Source organism: Typopeltis vanoorti, chromosome 7 (assembly GCF_054136105.1).
Source record: "Typopeltis vanoorti isolate ZY-2024b chromosome 7, IOZ_Tvanoo_1.0, whole genome shotgun sequence".
Classification (NCBI taxonomy): domain Eukaryota; kingdom Metazoa; phylum Arthropoda; class Arachnida; order Uropygi; family Thelyphonidae; genus Typopeltis; species Typopeltis vanoorti.
Genome location: NC_143555.1, coordinates 72,280,157 through 72,303,284, shown reverse-complemented (window position 1 = coordinate 72,303,284; position 23,128 = coordinate 72,280,157). Strand labels below are relative to the sequence as shown.

The 23,128-nt window shown below is 35.3% G+C and overlaps 1 protein-coding gene across 5 annotated transcripts in view; it reads right to left on the bottom strand.

The window, feature by feature from the left end:
* The window catches only part of LOC150104774 (uncharacterized), a 334,262-nt gene that overhangs the window by 236,932 nt on the left and 74,202 nt on the right, over positions 1 to 23,128 (bottom strand). For all 5 annotated transcript variants that reach the window (XM_090395341.1, XM_090395343.1, XM_090395345.1 and 2 more), the window contains exon 4: positions 2,589 to 2,674. In XM_090395341.1, the coding sequence (XP_090251467.1) occupies positions 2,589 to 2,674 (86 nt within the window). The remainder of the gene's footprint in view (positions 1 to 2,588; positions 2,675 to 23,128) is intronic.

The following is a 23,128-nucleotide window of genomic DNA, read 5'->3' as shown; positions in this document are numbered from 1 at the left end:
TCAATGTAAAGCTAAGTGCACACTATCGGTGAAGCAGGCTGTATTGCATCGTAAAAATGCGACAGTGCACATTACATGCGTACCGGGATGCAGCGCATTGCGCTGACCTTGCTTGTGACTGCACATTTCCTAGAATATGTTGGGAGTTTTTTTCACTTGGTTAGACTATAATAATAAATTTAGTTTAATCCTTTATCCAAGTATAAGCAAACAAAGTTTGCACCTGAAGTATCTTCAGGACTGAGGCAACTCATGATAAAGATGGACCAGCTCTCATCACTCCTTATCTTAGTATCTCCCAAATAGTAGTGGTGAAGGTGGGCAGTAGATGGCGTTGATTCGTAGTAGAGGTTCAGCGTAGTGATTGAGACAGCTGTAGGTGTCCTCCCACGATGAGTCTTCGGACTCCATGGAGGTGTCACGAATAATAATAATAATAATAATGCAAAGCACATCTCCTTGTGGACATGTATAACGCTACATGTCCACAAGGAGATGTGTTTTGCATTATGGAAAATACTAAGACAAGGAGTGATGAGAGCTTGGTCCACCTTTATCACGAGTTGCTTCAGTCCTGAAGATACTTCAGGCGCAAACTTTGTTTGCTTACACTTGGATAAAGGATTAAACTACTGCAAATCAAAAGGCAAAGTTAGAAAGAGAACATTTGAGCAAGTGAATGGAGAATGATCTTGAAAAGACTGTACTTTTCTGAATAGAACCAAACATTTTAAGATTTAAGGAGCACTACCACAAGTCTGGAGGACCTAAGACTTTTTTTTTTAAAGGAGGAGTGTGCTCTTGCTAACCCTATACAAATCCTACAGACTATTATACTGTTGCTAACTAGTATCCTTTCCTGCTAAGAGCATGAATCGCAAAATCATTTCCCATGGCTTTTGTCCAAAGGCAGGTAATACTGTTCAGGAGAGTGATTGTGGAATATAATAACAGGATCCTAGGGAAAGACAATGTATACTAGAATATTAATTAAAAACTTTAATTAATACTTCTGATATTTCGGTAATGTTACACTACCATCTTCAGGAAACAAAATAATGATATGTGCATGCAGGCACTAACACTAAACAAATATGGCTGATTATTTGTCCTAATTGTCCTAGAGTCCTAAAGGTGCCCCTAGTGGGCTAAATTGGGTTGTCTTGGCTGTTGTTCTTAGAATGCAAGCTTCCTATATTTGGGACAGTCTCATGCATCCAAATTTGTTGAAGTTTGGGGAGTTTTTTAGACAAATTTGGATGCATGACACTTCAAATATGGGAAACTTGTATTCTAAGAACATCAGCCCAAGCCAAGACAACCCGATTTAGCCTACTAGGGGGAGGGGGAGAACCTTTAGGACTCTAGGACGACTTCAGCTGTTTTCTTCAGCCATATTTGTTTAGTGTTAGTGCCTGCATACACATATCATTATTTTGTGTTCCCTGAAAATGGTAATGTAACATTACTGAAAAACAGGAAGTATTAATTAAAGTTTTAATTAATATTCTAGTATATGTCGTCTTTCCCTAAAATCTGACAGTTATGTATTACCAATATATAAGTTTATCTACAAGAATAACAGGATCCATATTGATGGTCACTGAGTAAGTGAGGAGCCTACATGATAAAACAATAGTTTGATGCCCAACTTTTATCTTCTATTCTCATCCTGAAAAGTGGCAGCTAGATGAGTCTGTAAGACGGTAAAGACTATACAGGAGGCGTTAATTCTAAACTGCATGTGTGAGCAAGCACGTATGTGTGTGGAATATTATTACTGACAGAAGACAAAGCCTGGTTAGTATCCATGCTATTCAGGATTATTCTTCTTCTTCTTGTTGTTGTTGTTGTCTTGTCCTTTGAAGAGTCTTAGATGTTTCCGTGCGCTCTTTCTTCTTCTTGTCTTGCGTGCAAAAAACCAGAGAAAGTATGTAGTTAGCCATTCCTGGGTATTATGAGAAATAATTTAACTTGTTCATCTGTGTATGAGAAAGAGGTATAAGAATGGAAGGGTAGTCACAACCAATTGATCTGATGGACCAGAAGGCATGGCTGCTGTTCAGAGAAGAGCAACTTTGGAAGTTTTCCTGTACTTGGCCTCTTCAAGCTGGATTTGTATTTGTCAAGAACTTCACTGCAGCTGTTGTGCACTGCAGCATAGGATGAGAGTAAAGACGCAATTTTTGTTATTAGGCTTTTTTTTTTTTTTAATATGCTGAATGTTTCTGCTTGAACTGTCTTGAAAAATTGAAGAACCATTCTTTGGATATCAAACCACTTGCATAATTTTGGTTGGAATTGGTAGGAGAAGGGCGGCGGGGGGGGGGGGAGAATAAAGACTTTCATTCTACTACGGTGTGCAGTATTCAAGAAATGCGGGATGTTTTTATAATTTCTGCAACACGTATTTCTGTCCATGTATATATTTATTTATAGAAAAAAAAATTATTGACAGAGTTCTAACTCAATAGTGTAATAACTTTTCTGATTAAAATGAGACCATGCAAATAAAACTTCATCAGCACTGCTGCTTTCATAATGACAACAATCAAACAAACAACAGAAAAAAAAAAACGCAAACAAACCTGAAAGTGGGGTTATAATAGGCATTATGGCATGCTGGAAACTGTGTGGTGCCGCTGGAGATGCGCTACATGGACTTGGACCTGTGCTATATAAAACATACAATATCAATAATACAACAAAGTTTAATCAACATTATTTACTTAAAATATAGGATGCCTCAAAAGTCTGTGGTACTATGGCATTTTCTTAGTTACGTTATTATTATTATCCTACAACCACATGGAGTCAAAGACTCATATAGAAGGTCCCTTTGTCATCAGGGGGGCGTGCCAGTAGTGTCCGGTGCCTGTGTGCAAAACTTTAGTTGCTGCCCCTCTACCCCTCCCCCAAATAAAAAAAAAAAATCACTTTATGAAACCTTATCAGTGAGTAAAAATGAAATATATTAATTATAAGTTTAATGAACAAAAAGCAGAAATTACAAAAAAAAAGTATAAAAAACAAACATACAAGAAGGATACAAAAACAACAAAAATAATTTGGAAAAAAATAAATAATTAAATAAATAAATAATAGTAACTTACAAGTATATAAAATAGGAACATATTAAACATTAGATAAAGAAATAGGTAAATAAATATTTAAACAGAAAGAAAAATCACTTAGGGAATTGAACTTTTCTAGTTTTCATTAATGAAAATTCTCGAATAATATCATGTATATCAAGATGATCCAAAATATCTGACTGTTGATATAATGGCAAGATTTGAAAGTCTGTCTTGTACCACTGTGGAGCGCAAGTAGTTTTTAATAATTTTATGTTTAGAAAAGGACCGCTTCCGCAGATGCTACAGATACCGGTAATGACAAAAGAATCTGAAGAGCAATTGTAAAGTTTGGATAAACTGTGATTAAGTCGTTTGAATAAATATACTGAATTATCTGATATATATCGTTTTTAAAATTAGAAATAAATGGCTGACAGTGTAAAATTTCTTCGCATAAATCTTCTGCGTCAATGTCTGAATGATTCTCGTGTGTTAATTTTTGTCGTAACTTTTTACAACAAGATAATAAATATCCTTGTTTTGTGAAGTACTTAACAAATACAAAAACTGAAATTAATTCATATGTTCTTTTAATAAGATAAATCTTTCCTGCAAAGATTGTAATGTTTGATCTATTATGCAGAGAAAAAAAAAATTACTTTAAATAAAATTTTAGGATCTACTATATTTTCATTTTCGTAATCAAATTGTGTTGTCTTTTTATGTCACCTTAGTGGTCTACTACTCTACTACAAAATACAGATTCTGCATCAAATTTTGCTGCAATTAATTTTGAGCTTTCTACAAATTCTTTGAAAGTTTCATCAGACCTATAATCATTTAAAAATTGATTTAGATCATTCAGTGCATCTAAAGTAAGTTGGAGATTCATAGATGAAGACTGCGGTAATTTGCTGACAAAATTAACTAATATCATACCAAATCTTTGGCGCTTTACTATCCTGGTACCTGTGTGCATCGCACACATTGCACATATGGACGGTGCGACTGTTTGTCATACACACAATTCATATACAATGCCTTAAACACATTAAAATTCTCTGCAGACAAGGCATTCCAATCATTCACACCTCTGCATACAAAAAACTTGCTTCTTTATAATTGTTCCCATCCTCCTTATACAGCTTCCAGAGATGACCGCTTGTTGTCCCCTATCTCCCACCATATTATGAAAAACTTCTTCCATATTGATCCTATAACAATCCCTTATTAACTTGTATGTCTCTATCATATCACCCCTCTTTCTCCTATCCACTAGGCTCTGAAAATTGCACCTTCTCAACCTTTCCTCATATTCAACATTCCAGAGATCAGAAACTATCTTAGTCTATCGCTTCTGGATCCTTTCTAACATCTCTTCGTCCTTTTGAAAACCAGGTGACCAAATCTGTGCACAGTAGTCTATATCTGGCTAATCAAGGCCTTATACAATGGAACACCACTAGTGGCATTCCTCTTCCAGGATATTGTTCTCCCATAACACAACTTGCTGATACCTATCAGATAGCCAATCTCCAATTCAATGCACTAGTCTAATATCCAACCCACATCCACTCTAGTTTGACTATCAACTTATCATGCAGTAATCTATCAAAAGCCTTTGCAAACTCCAAGTATACTACTGTGTATCCATCTCCTTTGTCCAATGAAGCTGTCACCTTATTGTAATAAGTAAGTAGATTACTAAAATATGACCTCTCTTTAGCAAATCCATGCTGTCCATCAAATATATTACCATTATCAACCCAATTCTGGATCCTGGTTCTCACCAGCCTCTCCAACACTTTAATCACAACAATTGATACAAAGATAGGGCTATTTGATGCTTGAGTTCTGTCACCTCCCTTGATTAAGCAAGATACTGGAGGAACATCTGACCATATTTATTGTATATAACTTATGTATAGTTTCTTTTTTTTCTTCATATTTTACTTATTAGTCCCTGTATAATTTGTCTACCAAATATAAGCTGTTCTCATTTGTAATGTATCCTAATTTATTGTAAATAATGTTGTACCACTTGTGTTTGGATACGAAATAAAACCTCCCCTTATGAAGTGGCACAATCTCTCCTTCCTTCCAATCCTTTGGAACTTGACCCAATGCAAGACTCATATTAAACAAATATGTCAAGGTAGACATCAACTCCTTGGCACATTCCTTCAAAATATGTAGTGATATATTATCAAGTCCTACAGGTTTATTAACACCAAGTTTGCTCAATTCCACATATACCTCTTGCTCACCTACAGCTCTCAAACTTTCCATGACGTCACATTCACAAGAATGAAAGACCTTTATGAGTACCCTCATTAAGTACCCAGATATGTTACAACTTATTTATGTTGCTTCCATAACATCTTTTTCCTCTGTATTACATGCTTAATCTCTTCATTCATTCATTTCCCACCTTCTGATTTATTTAACCTTCTGATCCTTGGAATACATTTAGCCATTGCTTCTACTAGACAGTTCTTAAATATCATTCAATGCAGCATTGATCTCCTTTCCAGCCAACTCCTCATTCCATGCTACACCTGGAAGCTGTCTCCTGAGCTTCTCATAATCACCAGACTTGTAGTTCAACATATACTCTTTTATTCTGGAAGTTGTTACACTGCTGGCGACCACCCAGGTAATCACTTCATGGCCACTCTCACCAAAGTGAAGGACGATATAACATCTCATTTTATAATAACATCCTCTAATGAGATGATCAAACCCTCGATACTCATGTGCCCTTTATCAGATACTGCCTGAGGTAGTTGTCCCTCAAAAACTCATGCAAACACGTTTGCTTTATTTCCAGTTGCTATTTCATCATTTCAGTCTATATTGCTATAATTAAAATCACCCCTAATGACCATCCTTTTCTTATTTACTTAGCTAATTTGATCATACATTTCATGGTCACTACCAACCACATTACCAGGTCTATAACAACATCTCACTAAGTATTTGATTCTATTCACCTCTATTCTACATCATACTACCTCAAAACCACTGCCACCATTTCCCTCCTGCATCTCTACATAACTCTTTTTCCATCATCAATAACACTCATCCCTTTCTATCTTCACGAAATACATTGTGAAAGTATGATGAGCGCTTATAACGTTTCAATAAAGTCTCTGGTTTTTTTTTGTCTTGTTAATTGCATGTTAGTCGGCAGTGAAGAAAATACATCATGTCTACTACTCAAAAATGTGTCAATAGTGTAGATTCCTTCTGCAACATTTGTGGCAGCTTTACTGTTCCCAGTCAAAGGTCAAATATCACTGATTTCGTTAAGAAAGTGTACTTTGCATACTTTGATGTAAAGCTTGCAGATCAGGACAATTCATGGGCTCCAAATAAAGTGTGTAAGTCATGTGTAGAAAATTTACGACAGTGGAGCAAGGGAAAATGCCAAAAATTAGCTTTTGGCATTCCAATGATTTGGCGTGAACCAAAAAATCACGTAGATGATTGCTATTTTTGTTTAGTTCAGACTTCTGGTTATAATAAGAAAAATAAGAAAAAAATTGTGTATCCAAATCTCGACTCAGCAATTCAGCCAATTGCTCATTCCAATGAAATAGCCGTGCCAATTTATAAAGGACTTCCTTTACTTGAGAATGAGCATGATCGGGATATGCCAGATGTTCTTGAGGAGCAAGACCCAGATGTCGATTTAGACAATGAAAATTTAATTCCTAGTTCTGGACCGCAACGTTTTACTCAAGTGGAATTGAATGACTTAGTAAGAGATTTGGGCCTATCAAAGGAATCATTGGAATTGTTAGCTTCAAGATTAAATGAAAAAAACTTACTGGAGCAAGATACGAAGATAACTTTTTATCGTAGCAGGGAAAGTAATCTTGTACAATATTTTAAACACGAGTGTGGGTTTGTTTACTGTAACAATGTGTCAGGTTTACTAACTGAAATGAGTGTTGTACAATATCATCCAAATGAGTGGCGTTTATTTATTGACAGTTCAAGCAGAAGTCTCAAGAGTGTCTTACTACACAATGGGAATGTATATGGCTCAATTCCTAATGGCTATTCAGTCCACTTAAAGGAAACATATGAGGACATTAAAAAGGTTCTAAAGTTATTAAAATATACAGACCATAACTGGATCATCTGTGTGGATCTTAAAATGGTGAACTTTTTACTTGGCTTTCAAAGTTGATATACAAAGTTTCCATGTTTTCTATGCTTCTGGGATAGTCGAGCTAGAAACCAACACCGGAGTCAGAAACATTGACCTCTTAGAATATCCTTAAATGTTGGAGAACAGAATGTTATAAATCGACCTTTAATCGACAGAGAAAAAAAATCATTTTTCCACCTCTACACATCAAACTAGGTCTTATAAAGCAGTATGTTAAAGCTTTAGATTTACAAGGTGACTTTCAGAAAATAATATTAAAAAATCGATTTTTTTGATCCTCTAAATAGTACTGCCTCCTTAAAACTACCAAAAACTTACAAATTAGCAAAAAGAAAATGCCATAGAGGAAAAACCTGACGAGATCGAAAAAAATGGGTTTGATATTTGAAACTAGCGCACCCAAATTAGTAAAAAAACAAGTCTCATATAAAAGTCAGCAAAAATTGTGTTGGACTGTGTTATCATTGGCAAATACTAGAGTGAGATACAGATAATTTGAATTTTGATACTATTTTTAAATATAACCATATATTATGCCCAGAAACTGGAAAAACTAATCACTTGGGAAATTATTTCTTTTCCAGACTGAAAATCATGGTAGTAGTAATCAAAGAAAGGCTGAAAGAAAACTTGTTTTACTTATTTACACACAAGTTCCAACCTCCTTTGACTATAATCATACAATCCACGAAAGCTCTGGCAGAAAATAGGGCATTCAGTAGATCGTCAACACTGTTTCCTATTGTAAATATGGGCAAAAAAGTTAAATTATTTATAGAATATTATCTATTAAAAACTTTTCTATATTGGTGTCCTAAACACATCAGTTTACACTTCACGCACACAAAACAGATGAAACTTAGAAAATAAAAACAGCAACTCATGACAAAAGACAATGTTCAGTTGGATTGGTTGACACAATAACCAATCGCAGCACTGATGCTACTGTCTCGGTGCACACTCTACCTCGCCTTCTGGGTAGAATGTGCGCTGAGCATTCTTAGCATTCCAGTTTAAAACCACTGGAATGCTAAGAATTTGACCCACGGCAGCTGTATGTCTATTCAAAAGGCTCAAAGGTGTCCATATTTTTGACCGCACACTCAGACTATTAACATTAATGTGATGCAACGTTTACACATTGCAAAGTGTCCTCTTTTTGAAGCATTAGTATATTCTGAATAATTTTAGGAATCACACAAAGTCAGGAAACAATTAGGGGTTTTTACAGGAATAAATGCAAAAATATAATATCAATGATACTGCTTTTCTGTGGGTGTGCACTGCACACCTAGAATATATGCTCCTGGGGTGGGTGGGTAGGTGTGCGTGCACACGTGCATATCCTGGTCATATGGCATGGTAGGTTCCAGACCACTGTCATATAATGAATTTTGTTGTATAGCGAATAAATATACAAGAATGTGCTGAAAAGTTTTGATAATCACCATGAAGGAACTGACATGTTTTCTTATATATCCTAAAAGAAAAAGAACAAATTATTACAAGCTGATGAACATGGAATGAAAGGATTTTAGGATATGTTCTTTCTTTCTTGTGGTTATATCAGTTGCTTTAATATCATTTTTGTCCAGGTATTTATCAGAACTTTTCAGCCCCCCCCCCCCCCCCAAACATACATACATATATACTGGGTGGGGGAGGCTGTATGCAGTGGTTTAATAACATTTTTAAGCTATCAAAGAGAGTATGTGCATAAATGAGTAAATCATCATCATATGGATCAAGGATTTAGGCCTAGTATGGCCTGTTCCAGCCTTAGAAGTCATCGTTGAATCGTTTAAGAGGACGTCCTGGTTTTCATTTTCCTAATGGCTTGTACTTTAAGGCTTGTTTTGGTAATCTTTCCCTTTTCATTCTTTGAACGTGTTCCATCCATCTATGTTTATATTTTTTAATTTTTTCAATTACTGGTTCTTGGTTTAATCCTTTCATAATATCTTCGTTTCTTTTGTGATCAAATAGGGTATACTTTACAGTTTTTCTCATAAACTTCATTTCTGCTGTTGTCTTTTTGTTTTATTGTCCAGATTTCGCTTCCATACATTAAGACTGGTAGGGCTAATGTATTTTATACTTTTAGCCTGGTTTGTTTTTGAACTAGGTTTGGTTTAAATATAGAGTTAATTACTCCTGTTATTTTTAAATATTTTGCAATTTTTATGTTTATATCTTTTTCATTTTCATAAGTGATCATACATCCTAGGCAGTTAAATGAATTCACCTGTACTAAGATCTTGTTATCTAATACTATTTTAGTTCTTGCTGGATCTTGTCCTTTAAAGGCCATAGTTTTTGATTTTTCCGTTGATATTATCATACCATAATCTTTGGATATCTCATTTAGATTTAAAATAGCTTTCTGTAAGTTATCTTCAGAATTTGTAATTATTATTTGGTCATCTGCAAAGAGGAGAGTGTTTAAGTTAACTGTAGGTGAAAGTTTAATTCCTTGATGTAAATTTTTACTCCATTTTATTATTATTTCATTTAAGTAGATATTAAAAAGAGTTGCTGAGAGGGGACATCCCTGTCGGACCCCTTGGTTTATCTCTCTTGTATATGATAGCTCATGATTTAATCTTATTTGTATTTGATTATTTTCATGTATACTTGTGACAGCTTTTAGGATATTATTTGGTATTTGTCTTTCTTTTAATATGTTAAATAATATGTTTCTTTTAACTTTGTCAAATGCTTTTTCAAAGTCAATAAATGCAATATGTGTTTCTAAATTATATTCTCTTCTTTTCTCTATTATTAATTTTAGGCAGAAGGTTGGGTCTATACATGATCGTCCTTTTCTAAATCCATTTTGTACCTCTAGAATAAAGTTTTCGGAATATTTCATTAGTTTGTTATTTAAGATTCTGCTGTATATTTTGTAACAGGAATTTAGTATACTGATACCTCTATAGTTTTTAGGGTCATCTCTATTACCTTTCTTAAAGATAGGAATCACAATTGCTTTTTTCCATTCTATTTGGGGGATACCAGCTGAGTAAATTTTATTTAAAAATAATAAGAGTCTTCCTTTGAATCTTGTTCCTGCGCATTTATATAGTTCTGAACCTAGCTTATCTTCTCCAGGTGATTTTCCGTTTCTTGTTTCTTTCAGGCTGATTTCTAATTCTTCTTCAGTTATTTCCTTTTCATTTTCGTTAATTGTTTGCCAGTTGTCTTTTTTAAAATATTTGTCTGTCCACAGTTCTGTGTAGTAATTTAGAAATTCTTCTGATTTCAATTCAGTGTTTAATTTTATGTTTTCTTTGGTATCTGCATTTAGGTGTTTCAAAATCTTATATACATTGGGTCTTATTGTATATAAATAATGTTCTAAATTAGAAACAAATTTATTCCATGATTCTCTATGTCTTTTTCTGACTTCTCTTTTAGCTATGGCTCTTATTCTTTTATATTCTATTTCATCTTCTAATCTTTTACTGCTTAACCATTTGTGATAGGCTTCTTTTTTCTTTTTGATTATTTCTTTGATTGTATCATCCCAGATCTTCAGTTTTTTTCTTTTATTGAATTTTTTGGTCTTTCCTAATCTTTCATTTGCTGCTGCATTTAGTATTGTTTTTATATTAAACCATTCTATTTCTTCATTTTGTTTTATTTTATCTAGATACTGGTTAATTCTTTGTTCATATAGCCATTATACATTTGTGTCATTCAATAGTCTAGTTTTATAAACAAATGTTTCAATTTTTCTTTCTGTTCTTGTTACTTGTAGCCATTTAGGTGGTGATCTTAATTTTATTTTAACAAGGAAGTGGTCACTGCTTATTTCATATCCTCTGTGAACTCTAACATCTAGTGAAAATTTTGATGTCTTTTCATTTAATATGAAGTAATCTAATATTGATTTCCATCCTCTTGCTGCCCAAGTATATTTATGTATGTCTTTATGTTTATAGAAGGAATTCATTATTTTTAGGTTATTATAAACTACAAAGTCAATCAAACAAAATGAGTAAATAAAGTAAATATTTATTTACAAAAATTTAGAATAATTTTTGCAAATGAAAAAGTTAGAAATGGATATGGAGTATAAACTGGTGTAGCACTTTTCACCTCACTGAAAATTTATCTTTGTCTTTAGTAACTAACAATGGTAGTGCAAGGGTAAGTTTAACCTAACTCTGTGTTTATTCTCGTAGACAGGCTTATACGTTGGTTTTGTATTACTAAATCACTTAAGGAATTGACAACGTAGATAAGAATATAAATTAAATTACACTTTAATAAATATTTCTGATATTTTGGCAACGTCACGTTGCCATCTTCAAAAGGAACTTACAAAAAAAGGCCACGTGTATGTAGGCACTATAACACAGTAACTCAGAATGAAGTGATGAAGCTATTGTTCTCCTAAAAGTCCTGATGGTGCCCTCTAGTGGGCTAAGTAGGTGTTCTTGGCCGTTCGGCTGAAGGTCTACTGATGTAAGCCTCCTAAATTTGGGGCAGTCTCATACAACCAAATTTGTTGAGGTTTGGAGAGTTTCTTAGGGCTGAGGCTGATTCCATAAATAGCCTTTCGAATCTGTATTTGCTATGGTGGATTACTGTAGCTTTCTTCCACCGTATCTGTATCCAGAGCATGGTCTGCAAGACAAGAATGGCTAGACTTGTGAAAATGGATGTAGTCCTTGTTCAGAAATTCTGATATTCGATGTCCTGCCTGTTAGGCCAAAGTAAGACAGTTTACAGTGTTGCGTTCGTATATCTCTGATATTGATATATCGAGGCAATTTATTTAACTTTATCCTTTCCTACTTCAGCCGCTATATCAAATTCTATTGCATGTACCTCTTTGTTAAGTAGGTTGCGCCATTGTTATGTGATCTTCATTAATATTAATCTTAAAGTTAAGTCTCTCGTCTTATACCTTTTCTTACATAATTTAACATTTTAAGGGCCACCAGAAATTACCCGTTCCCTGAGTTATCCTGATCACTGAGGAAAAATTTATTTTTTATCTGCGCCAGCCTGGGCCTTAAGGTTAGAGATAAGCTCAGCCTTTATCAGGTGCCACTAATAATGTTAATTAAATTCTTAGAAGCCTTGGGTTCTCTGGCTTATTTTATCTTATTTGCAGTCGTGCCCTACTACTTTGAATTGGAGTATTCCCGCACATACACACGATCACGGGTCCGAAGTTTTATGAAGGGTCATGGTCAGTCATCATGATCAGAAACACATGTAAGTAAGGAATCAAAATATTTATTAAACTCATTATATAATACCATACAAGTTAAAGTGGTTATCAAATCTAATTTAAACTTCTACCATTCTTTCACTCTCTCACTCTTAAAACCATTATGCATTGACTTCAAAATGTTAGCATATTCAATAACTCAACATATAATACATTCTTAATTACAGCTCAATTGGATATTTAGGCATTTTAGCACATAAATAATCTCTCTTGGATTAATTACGACAGAATCTCTATCTAAATGAAATTCTTAAAGTTCATTTCAAAAAGCATAGTCATTTACATAAATCTTAGTTCTTCACTCTTTCTTCCATTACAAATTTTAGGTTGCATTCTCTTAACACTGTTAGTCAATTCTCAAAAGGGGCTAGAACAACTGAGAGTACTTATCTATTCTTTAATCGGTTTTCTTCCGTCCTTCCTTCTTTGTTTCGATTCTGCTTGTCTCGATCTTATCGCCACGTGGGTTACACGTGCTCGCTTGAGCTGGGTGCTATCTCTATGCTAAGATTTTACGTCAATGACCTTCTCATCGCGGCCTACGGTTGATCTTGCCAAAATCTGCTGCGGTGTCATGCCAGATCCTTTCATAAGTCAGCCCTCAAAATGAGAGCTGAACTACAAAGAACTCTTGGAGCACACGAAGAGAAATCCAGGAACAAGAAAAAATGGGGCTCATTTACTTCCATGTCGTGGGTTTTATATGCTCCCCTAGAGCGCCACCTTTCCGAGTTTGAATTTCTCTTATTGTCTCGCCCATTGGTCTCAGGCTGGGTGACCTCACCAATCAACATACGGGACTTCTTGTTTCCGGGAACGTATGCATCATGATGTCTTCTTAGATGTGATGCCCGCAGGTGCTTATGCTGCTCTTATAGTATTAGAGTGATCTTTGCCCTATGTTGCTGAATAATACGCATTCTTTCATTTACAATATTTCACTAATGATTTCTCTCATATCTGCCCCTTTTGCTGACTTACATTCATGCTAGACATACAGATACATTAATTTAAATTCACATAATTCACAGTTTATCATACAAGATGTTGTTACAAAAAAAACATAGTTGCACTGCGCTGAAAGATAAGAATACATATATTTTTTGTTAATTGTTAGATTCTGGAATGGTGACATCATGTAAAATTCGAAGTCGCCTATTTCAGATCTAACAACAGCTACAAGGGACCTGGTATACACCAGGTAGGTCTAGGGGAAGTGGTTGGTCTTTAGTGGAGCTGATAAGGGATGCCAATTTTCTGTATGGTCTGTAACAGGAGGTCAAGTCATGTTTTTTTAAGATTTTGGTAATTTTTTCCAAGGTGTCTCGGATGTAGGGAATGGTGATGGATTTAGAGTAATCCTTGTTGTGGAGGGGGGGGGTTGTGGTTTGTAGGTTTCAATATTTTTTGGATTTTTTTTTTTTAAGGGGTAGCCATTGGCTGAGAAAGTGTTGAGGATGTGATTTAGTTCAATATTTATGGCCATGTCGTTAAAACAGATTAGTTTAGCCCTGTTGTATAGTGTTTTCACCACTCCATATTGTTGTGGGGAGGGGGGGGAATTGTTGATGAATGTACCTGCCTGTATGGGTGGGTTTTCTATAAACTGAGAAAACCAAGGTTCCATCAGGCTGGCGGGTGACTAGTGTGTCTAGGAAAGGGAGGCAGTTGTTTTCCTCTTTTTCCAGGGTGAACTTGGTTCTGGGGTGTTGGTTGTTTAAGTGTGTTAAGGAGAGGAGTGTATCAGAGCCATGTGGCCAAATAGCAAACACATCAATGTAGCGAAGCCATATGGTTGGTTTTTGTGGGGAAAAGGCTAAGGTTTTTTCTTCAATAAAGAAAAATTTTCTCCATAAAGAAATTGGCCAAAGGTGGAGAGAGTGGTGAACCCTGGCTGTCCCCTCTATTTGTTTGTAGAATTTTCCCTGCCAAACGAAATAGCCTGAGGTCATCGTGAAAACTGAAAGAGGGCCGAGATATCAGGAGAAAATTTAGCTGGGATTAGCTCTAAAGTTTCCTTGAGTGGGACATTTGTGAATAAGGAGGAGACGTCAAAGCTGACCATTATGTCAGTATGTTGGAGTGTAAGGTTTTCTATGCTGGCTTTGAAGTGGACCGAGTTTTTTATGTATGACGGTGTGTTGCCAGTATAGTGTGCGAGCTCTTTGGCCAAATGTTTAGATAATTTGTATGTGGGGGAATCATGGGACGTAATGGCACATTTTCTTTATGTATTTTTGGGAGTCCATAAATATGGGGGGGGGGGGGTAATAGAGTTAAATGGCTTTAATCTGTTGGTAACTTCTACAGGCCAAGAAGTGACTTTCTTAAGGAGCCTATGCAGTTTTCTGATTTGTGAGTTGGTGGGATTGTATTCGATAGGGAGGTAAGTAGCCCGATCTAATAGAAGAGCATTAAGCTTACCTGTGTATTCCTTTTGGTTAAGTACTACAGTTGAATTTCCCTTATTTGCTTTGGTGATAACTATTTCTTTATTATTCTTCATTATCCTTCATTTCCTTGTTGGATATGTTGGTTTTTGGTGGTCTTGCTTTGGAGAGGACACAAGCTACATCCAGTCTTACACTGTTGGCGATTTGATTTGGAAGGTGGCAGATTCTGCATTCGATCTGGATCAAAATATCCTCACTAGGTATTTTTCTGGGAGCAATGGCGAAGTTGTGGCCACTTGAAAGCGCGTTGAGTGCTTCAGGGTGACTGAAGAAAGGTTGATAACGGTGTTGGTAGGAAGTTTTGGATTGACAGTCTAATTCTTTTTTAATTTTTCGAATTTTTTCATCTGTCGACCTCGTATTTTTTAAAATTCTTTGTCTGCAGCGGTACATGAGATGCCATGTAAAATTGACCAAAGCTCGTGATTTAAAGTGCACGAAAGCACTTCTTCAAAAGCACGAATAGCTTCATTAATTTCCACTAAGAGAAACTGCATGGCAGCGATTTGTTCCTGAAGCAACACGCAGCTGGCATGGTTATATATACGGAGAGCTTTTTGTGAAACATTGTTTCACAAAAAGCTCTACATCCGTTTTCACAAGTACAGCCATTCTTGTCTTGCAGACCATGCTCTGGATACATGCCACAGAATACGGTGGAAGAAAGCTACAGTAATACACTGTAGCAAATACAAATTCGAAAGACTATTTATGGAATCAGCCTCAGCCCTAAGAAACTCTCCAAACCTCAACAAATTTGGTTGTATGAGACTGCCCCAAATTTAGAAGGCTTACATCAGTAGACCTTTAGCCCAACAGCCAAGAACACCTAGTTAGCCCACTAGAGGACACCATCAGGACTTTTAGGAGAACAATAGCTTCATCACTTCATTCTCAGTTACTGTGTTGTAGTGCCTACGTGCACGTGGCCTTTTTTTGTAAGTTCCTTTTGAAGATGGCAACAAGATGTTGCCAAAATATCAGAAGTATTTATTAAAGTGTAATTTAATTTATATTCGTATCTACGTTGTCAATTCCTTAAGTGATTTAGTAACTTAGTGTTTGATACACCATCATCTCTAAATTTAATTACTTTAATCTTAGTATCTAATGTAAAGAGTTTACGGGTCTTCTTTCTCACTGAAAGAAACAATCCCTTACTTTGATTAATAACAATTAATTATAAGCTGTTTCTACTGTGAACAACAAAACACCAACACAGAAAGCTACAACGTTGTAAGCCACTCATAAAAACTGCACACCATTTGATTCACAGCAGCATGTCACTAAAGTCATATAAATGGACAGTAGTCATAATTGCAAAACATCATATGAGTAGACTGTCATAAAGTTGGGCATTACTCTGTATGTGTATGCTATATATATATATATATATATATATATATATATATATATATATTTCAGACAAATAAAAATCACCACCATCATGATTCTAATTGGGAAGTTAAACACTTTCAAAGCAGTCTACATGTACAATATTCATATAATTTCCATTTCAATATTTATTAAGATATTTTTCTATGAGTCAAAAGATAATAGAAAAATATACTAGAAAGACCATATTCACAATTAAACAGCATCATAATGTGCCATGCTTCCACCAAAAAGGCTAATTGTGAGAATTTCTTAAATAGCAGAATTTATAACTGAGGTAAAAACTACGAGGACTACTATGTTAGACAGCGAAATAATTCAGGAGAAACTCATGATTTATGAGTTTATCATGAATACTCAATAGTAAAAGTCACAGGCTCTTAATTTGCTACTTTAATCGGCATTGCTGATTCAATACATTTGTCCATTCTCTTAAATTTAAACAAATTTGCACCTGCAAATATCATTTCAGTGATATTTTGAAGGTTTAATGCAGCAAAACCACTAATATTTGATGTTGCTCTTTTTTTTTTCCATCTAGCTGTAAGTTGTAAAATTGTGAGCACCGATTAATATGCTTAAATCTGCACAGCTACAAAAATCCATCACTATTTGCATGAAATCAAGTAACTGAACTAGTAAACTATCAGTAGACACTAATCAAATAAAATTCTAACTTGCTGACATCAGTGTCAGTTTACTGACTCAGTGCAAGCTAAAACTAATTAATTAGCGTAATAAGTTGGAATGGGTTAAAGTAATATTGAAGTGAAGACACTGGAGAAATTACTGAATACAATATTTAAAAAGTGTGATTTATTTATTAAAATACAATATTTTAAAAGTGTGACTGTTTTTATAATAAGCTCAAAAATTATTGACTGTAAATTAGAAATTCTGAAAGCAAAAATTTTGCTTGTGCAGTTACTAGGCATGTGCACTCCACTTTTTGACTGGTGTGCATGAGCACAGCTTAGAGGGGAAACATTGATCACTATCTTAAATTAGATGTCTGTGTACTTAACTGCACTCTCCAGCCAAAAATTGCCATTATTCACCATTCTGTGTGTGTATAAAATAATTTAATTTTTTTTTTTTTTACACCACTTCTTTATACAGTGTCCAGTAAAGGAATCTTATCCTGCCCTCTGAAAAATTCTCTCTCTCTTGAGAGAGAGAGAGAGAGATCACATTATAAAAGTGGTAAGCAATAATAGATAAATTTTGTTATGGTTATGATAATTACAAAGAAGCGGTTGTTTCCTTGTGAAAGACCTCACTGTTCCTCGATTTCAGGGAAAATACAGAAAAAACTAGTTACCCTGATCACAGAAATCAAAGATCAGATCCGATGCACATATTACTTACACTATGTAGATGAAACAGGATGTGTAATTCTAAAAATCATAAATTAAAAAAAGAACCCAAATGATACAAATTCCTTCATTATGGAAAATCGGGCCTTTCTGATCATGCACTTCAAATGTTCTGATCATGCCACATAACTGACTGAAAAGACACCCAGTCCTGACACTGCATGCAAATTAAAAGAAGGCTGTGAGATTATAATTTATTAACCCAATTTTAACAAAAACAATGCTTTAAAAAGTTCCAAAAAGATCTGAATGGCTCATCTGCACCCCATTTAACATCAATAAAAAAGAATTCTATTCAGGATAAAGAAACCTGGAAGAATAGGGATTGATGCTGAACCAGTCATTGGGCCTTGGATCATAAAAAGTTTAAAATAATAGGAGTACAAGAAACTAAATCCTAATCAGTAGCCACTGATATAATTCACAATGATATACAATATATTTAAGAATTTAATTATTACCTTTTTTTTGTTCCTAGATGTTACAGATAAACAGTAATCTACCATTTATCTGACCTTCAAAACAACAATTCATCAATTAACTGATGCTTGCATTACAGCCAACTTCTTGTACAGTACCTTGCAATTGTACTTCAATTATCTGATCCATCAACTACCAGAACCGCAAATTGCTTCTCCGACGTGTTGGATAAATGGTAGATTACAGTATATATGTATATTATATTCCTGATGATAATAACTTGGATAAAAAAGGCATCAAGTACTATCTCATTCTAATTAAAATAGTGCTCTAAGATGGTCATTTATTATTACTATTATTATTCTCATGTTGGAGGTATACTGGAGTATTTACAGCACTAAGAAGGATTAAAAACTATTTTAATTCTTCCAATATTTTGTCTCAGTCACTGAGACTTCTTTAAGGGATACAAACGAACACTTGTAACACACACACATACAGAGAGAGAGAGGAAACAAAGCAATAAATGAAACACGTAGAACCGATCCTGAAGTCCTAATTAGGTGGGGGTGTCCTTTACTTGCATGTGTAGGAGGCATAAGTTGTAATGTGGAATCTTTGAGAATTAATGTTTCCAAATTTTAGGAAGTTTTTTGCATTGCATTTATTTAAATTTAGTTGATTTCTGAATGAAGCTACAGATTCCAAAAATACTCTCTTTTTGAAATTTACTGTGATGGATATGATAGGATCTTCTGGGGGTAGGGGATGGGTCCACCCCCTCCCCCAGAAGATCCTGTGAGTGGTATCCCATACAGGGTCAGCAAGAACAGACTAATCATGGCCTGTCTGTTCTTGCAGACTGCAGATGTATGTTTCATATTCATCTATGCAAATAGTGGCTGATCTGTCTGTTCAAAGTATGTCAACTTGCAGGAACAGGGCACTTTTAGAAGACGACTTGTGTCCTATTAAGGGTGCCCGACCTAAGTCAGTTCCACATGTTTCATTCATTGCTATGTTGCCTTTGTGTGTGCATGTGTTACACATGTTGGCTTGTAATCCCTGAAGATGTCTCAGTGACAGACAAAATACTGGAAGAATTAAAATAGTTTTTAATCCTTCTCAGTGCCATCACTACTCCATTAAACCTCCAAAATGATATCCTCCCAGCACTTAGCCTTAACACGTGGGTTATTATTTACAGACCTCTATGGAGTCTAAAAACTCATCATGGGAGGTCTCTAGGACATACAATCCCAAAAGAAAAAGAACACAAATCATCATCATACGTATCAAGGATTTAGGCCTAGCATGGCCTGTTCTGGCCTTAGAAGTCATCGTTGAATCATTTAAGAGGATGTCCTGGTTTTCTTTTTCCTAATGGCTTGTACTTTAAGGCTTGTTTTGGTAATCTTTGTTTTCATTCTTTGAATGTGTTCCATCCATCTATGTTTATATTTTTTAATTTTTTCAATTACTGGTTCTTGGTTTAATCCTTTCATAATATCTTCGTTTCTTTTGTGATCAAATAGGGTATACTTTACAGTTTTTCTCATAAACTTCATTTCTGTTGTTGTTAATCTTTGTTTGTCTTTTTGTTTTATTGTCCAGATTTCGCTTCCATACATTAAAACCGGTAAGGCTAATGTATTGCATACTTTTAGCCTGGTTTGTTTTAAATATAGAGTTAATTACACCTGTTATTTTTCAAATTCCTTCATTACAGAAAGGCCTGACCAATCAGTCCTCAGTGACCTCTATCTGCATTACAATAACCTGTGCATCATCATACTAAGATCTAAAGCTTCTTTAACGTCATGTCATACAGTTTCAGCAATATTACATGCCACTACCACCATCCACCTCTGAATCCCAAAGTGCGAGTTAAAATATGCCCATTTATATGTCCCTAAACAATCACTTGACATGTTACGTGATTACTCTCTTGCTTTTAGATTCCCTCCCCCCAACCTATCATACAGTATTATCATTAGTCAGGTGTGTTAGATAATCTAAGGAGTATCATCATCTTCATGTAGAGAATAAACATGGAACATTTTTCAAACCATTTGTGCCACAGTGAGATTCAAACCCACAGCCTATTTGTGGGAGAAAACAGATAGCATCCACTCAGCTTATCAAGTCTACAAACACTGCCAACTACTCAAATGAACGCATTTAGACATTGTCCAGTTACCTCTATCCCTGCCTCCAAATCTTCTCGGAGATTCATATCTTTTGCAAAGGCATTTGACTAATCATATAGCAATCAATCAAATGTCTCTGCAAAATACCAAAAAAAATATCTTTTTGTATTTTGCAGAGGGCATGCATGTGCCTCAGCTATAAATACATGCCAAACTTTATCAGTCTACTAACTAACACAAGAGTAATCCTGAAACCCCTCCATACAGTTTAATAAATAACGCCATATGATCAAAGTTATATTTCTCCATGCTACTGCATACACAATGAATGAATCTTTATGGGTCTGTTAAGGAATGCAAAACAAGGTACAGTAATTGAATAACCGATACATAAAATGTGAGTATTAATGAAATTCACCATCAACTACAAGGTTTTTTATGGTTAAGAAACTGTATGACTGAACATCACTGGGCACAAAGAACAAGAAACTGTGATAGGGAATGACATTAATAAACAAGAAGCAGATAGCCAAAAATCATAACTGATTTCCATAAGCAGAATGCTGAGCAGGTAATCAAAGAAAACAGATCAATATATTGAAACTGAACACTGGATTAATCTCGATTCAAGCAAATCATTAGAGAACTGAGCTACAGTAAAACATGTGTACTTTAGAATGCTATATCAGATGATTAGCAAAATGAAACAAACAAGGCAAGGTCAATGGTTGTTTCAACACTACTTGACAAAATCTTCAGAGAATTGGGTCCACTGCAATGACTTTGAAGTGAAAATCCAATCTATAGAATGTTGCCATCTTACTTTGTTTGAAGAACAAAAAAAACCTCAGCTTTCTGATAGGAAGTACACGTTGTCACCATGCACTTAAATAAGTGCAAATAAGTACACGTTGTCACTGCAAAGCTATGTGAAGGGGTGCTTAAGGGTCAAAGCTGTATAACTGAGAGGAGACCTCCACATAGCCTTTAAAAGGAATGCAGAGAACCGACCAGGGCTTCTGACCTAATGTCCAATCCTCACCTTCTCGTGGTGCACCCTGTTGGGTATCTATTTTGATACTGAACGAACGAGGATGGGCTGGCAATTTGAGATTTAGCCAACTAAATTGTATTATTATTGGTTAAACCAAAATAAAAAATGATGGTACAACATGACAAAATTTCATGCCGGCTGGGGCGTCGCCCCGTTAAACAAGGCCCCAGTTGTTTTCGCCAGGGAACCAGGGCGAACAGCGAAAAGTCAGCTACTGGAACAAATCTGAAAACAAACCCCAACTCAACATCACCAGAGTTAAAGATCGGTACTATCAACGTAAGAAGCCTGAATGGCAAAGAAATGGAGCTAGCTGAGGAAGTAGATAAGTACCAGATCGACATAATAGGGGTGACTGAAACAAAAAAAACCAAAACTGGTGAGATCTTTCTGAGCAATAAATACAAAATGTTATATTCAGGCAAAGACAATCAAGTAAAAGAAGGAGTAGCCATAGTATTCAACTAAATACAACGCTAATCTTCTTGAATGGCAGGCAGTCTCAAGTAGAGTAATGTGGGCAAATATGAGAATGGGGAACTGGACAATGAGACTTATTTGTGCCTATGGTCCCACAGAAGGTTCTACTAAGGTAGAAGTGGAGGAATTTTTTAATGCTTTAGAAAAAGCAACTGACACAATGAAAAAGGAAAAGTTGGTCCTTGTTGGGGATCTAAATAGCAGAGTAGGAAATGATTATGAGACATACAAAAATATTTTGGGAAAATTTGGAGAAAAGAGCAAAGCTAATAATAATGGCAAATATCTGTTGGATTTCTTCTCAGGACATGGACTGGTTATTACTAACACCATGTTCCAACATACAAATGTGCACAAATTCACATGGAGAGAAGAGGCTAGGAATAAGAAAAGTCTCATTGACTATGTTATTGTTGATAGTGATGTTTTCTCCCTGGTGCAGGACACCAGAGTGTACAGAGGATTTGAAATTGGAAGTGATCGCTATTTAGTCTTGAGCAGGATAAAATTGAATTTCATATTGAAAAGAATAACATGTAAGAAAGTATTAAAGCGAATAAAAGTTGAGCAGCTCTCAGATGTGAACTGTAGACTAAAATACAGAAAGATTATTGAAAAGAAAATGAAAGAGTTTGAGAACAGGAATCAAACCTTGGAGATTCAGTGGCAAACTCTGAAGAAAACATTGATTGATTCAGCCAGAGAGGCATGTGGTGAGGTTGTGTGCAAGGATAGAAAAATCGGAACTCCTTGGTGGACACAGGAAGTAAAAGAGGCGGTGAAGGAAAAGAAGAGAGCATATCAAAAGTTCTTGGCAAATAAGTCAACTTTTACTCTTACAGAATACAGAGACAAATGTAAGAAAGCTAAACAGTGTGTAAAACTGGCTAAACAAAAGTCATGGGAGGACTTTGGCAAGAATATAGAAAATAAATATCAAGAAGGTGGCAAAATATTCTGGAGGTTGTTGAAGAAGCTTAGGAATGGAGGAAAGAGTGCTGTAAAAGGAGTTAGAGATGATAAAGGTGACATGAAAACAGGAGAAAAAGATATCCTTCATGTATGGAGTAATTACTTTGAAAAACTGCTAAATGAAACAAGCAGTGATGACAGCATAGTGATAAAAAACACTGACCAGGCATGTAGTCGGGAATACATATCCATACTTGAAGTAGAAAAAGCCATCAAAGGCTTGAAATGTGGAAAGGCAGCAGGGGTAGATGATATTCGACCAGAAATGCTGAAGTATGGTGGTATAAAAGTCTTACAGTGGCTGCACTGCATAGTTCAGAAAACCT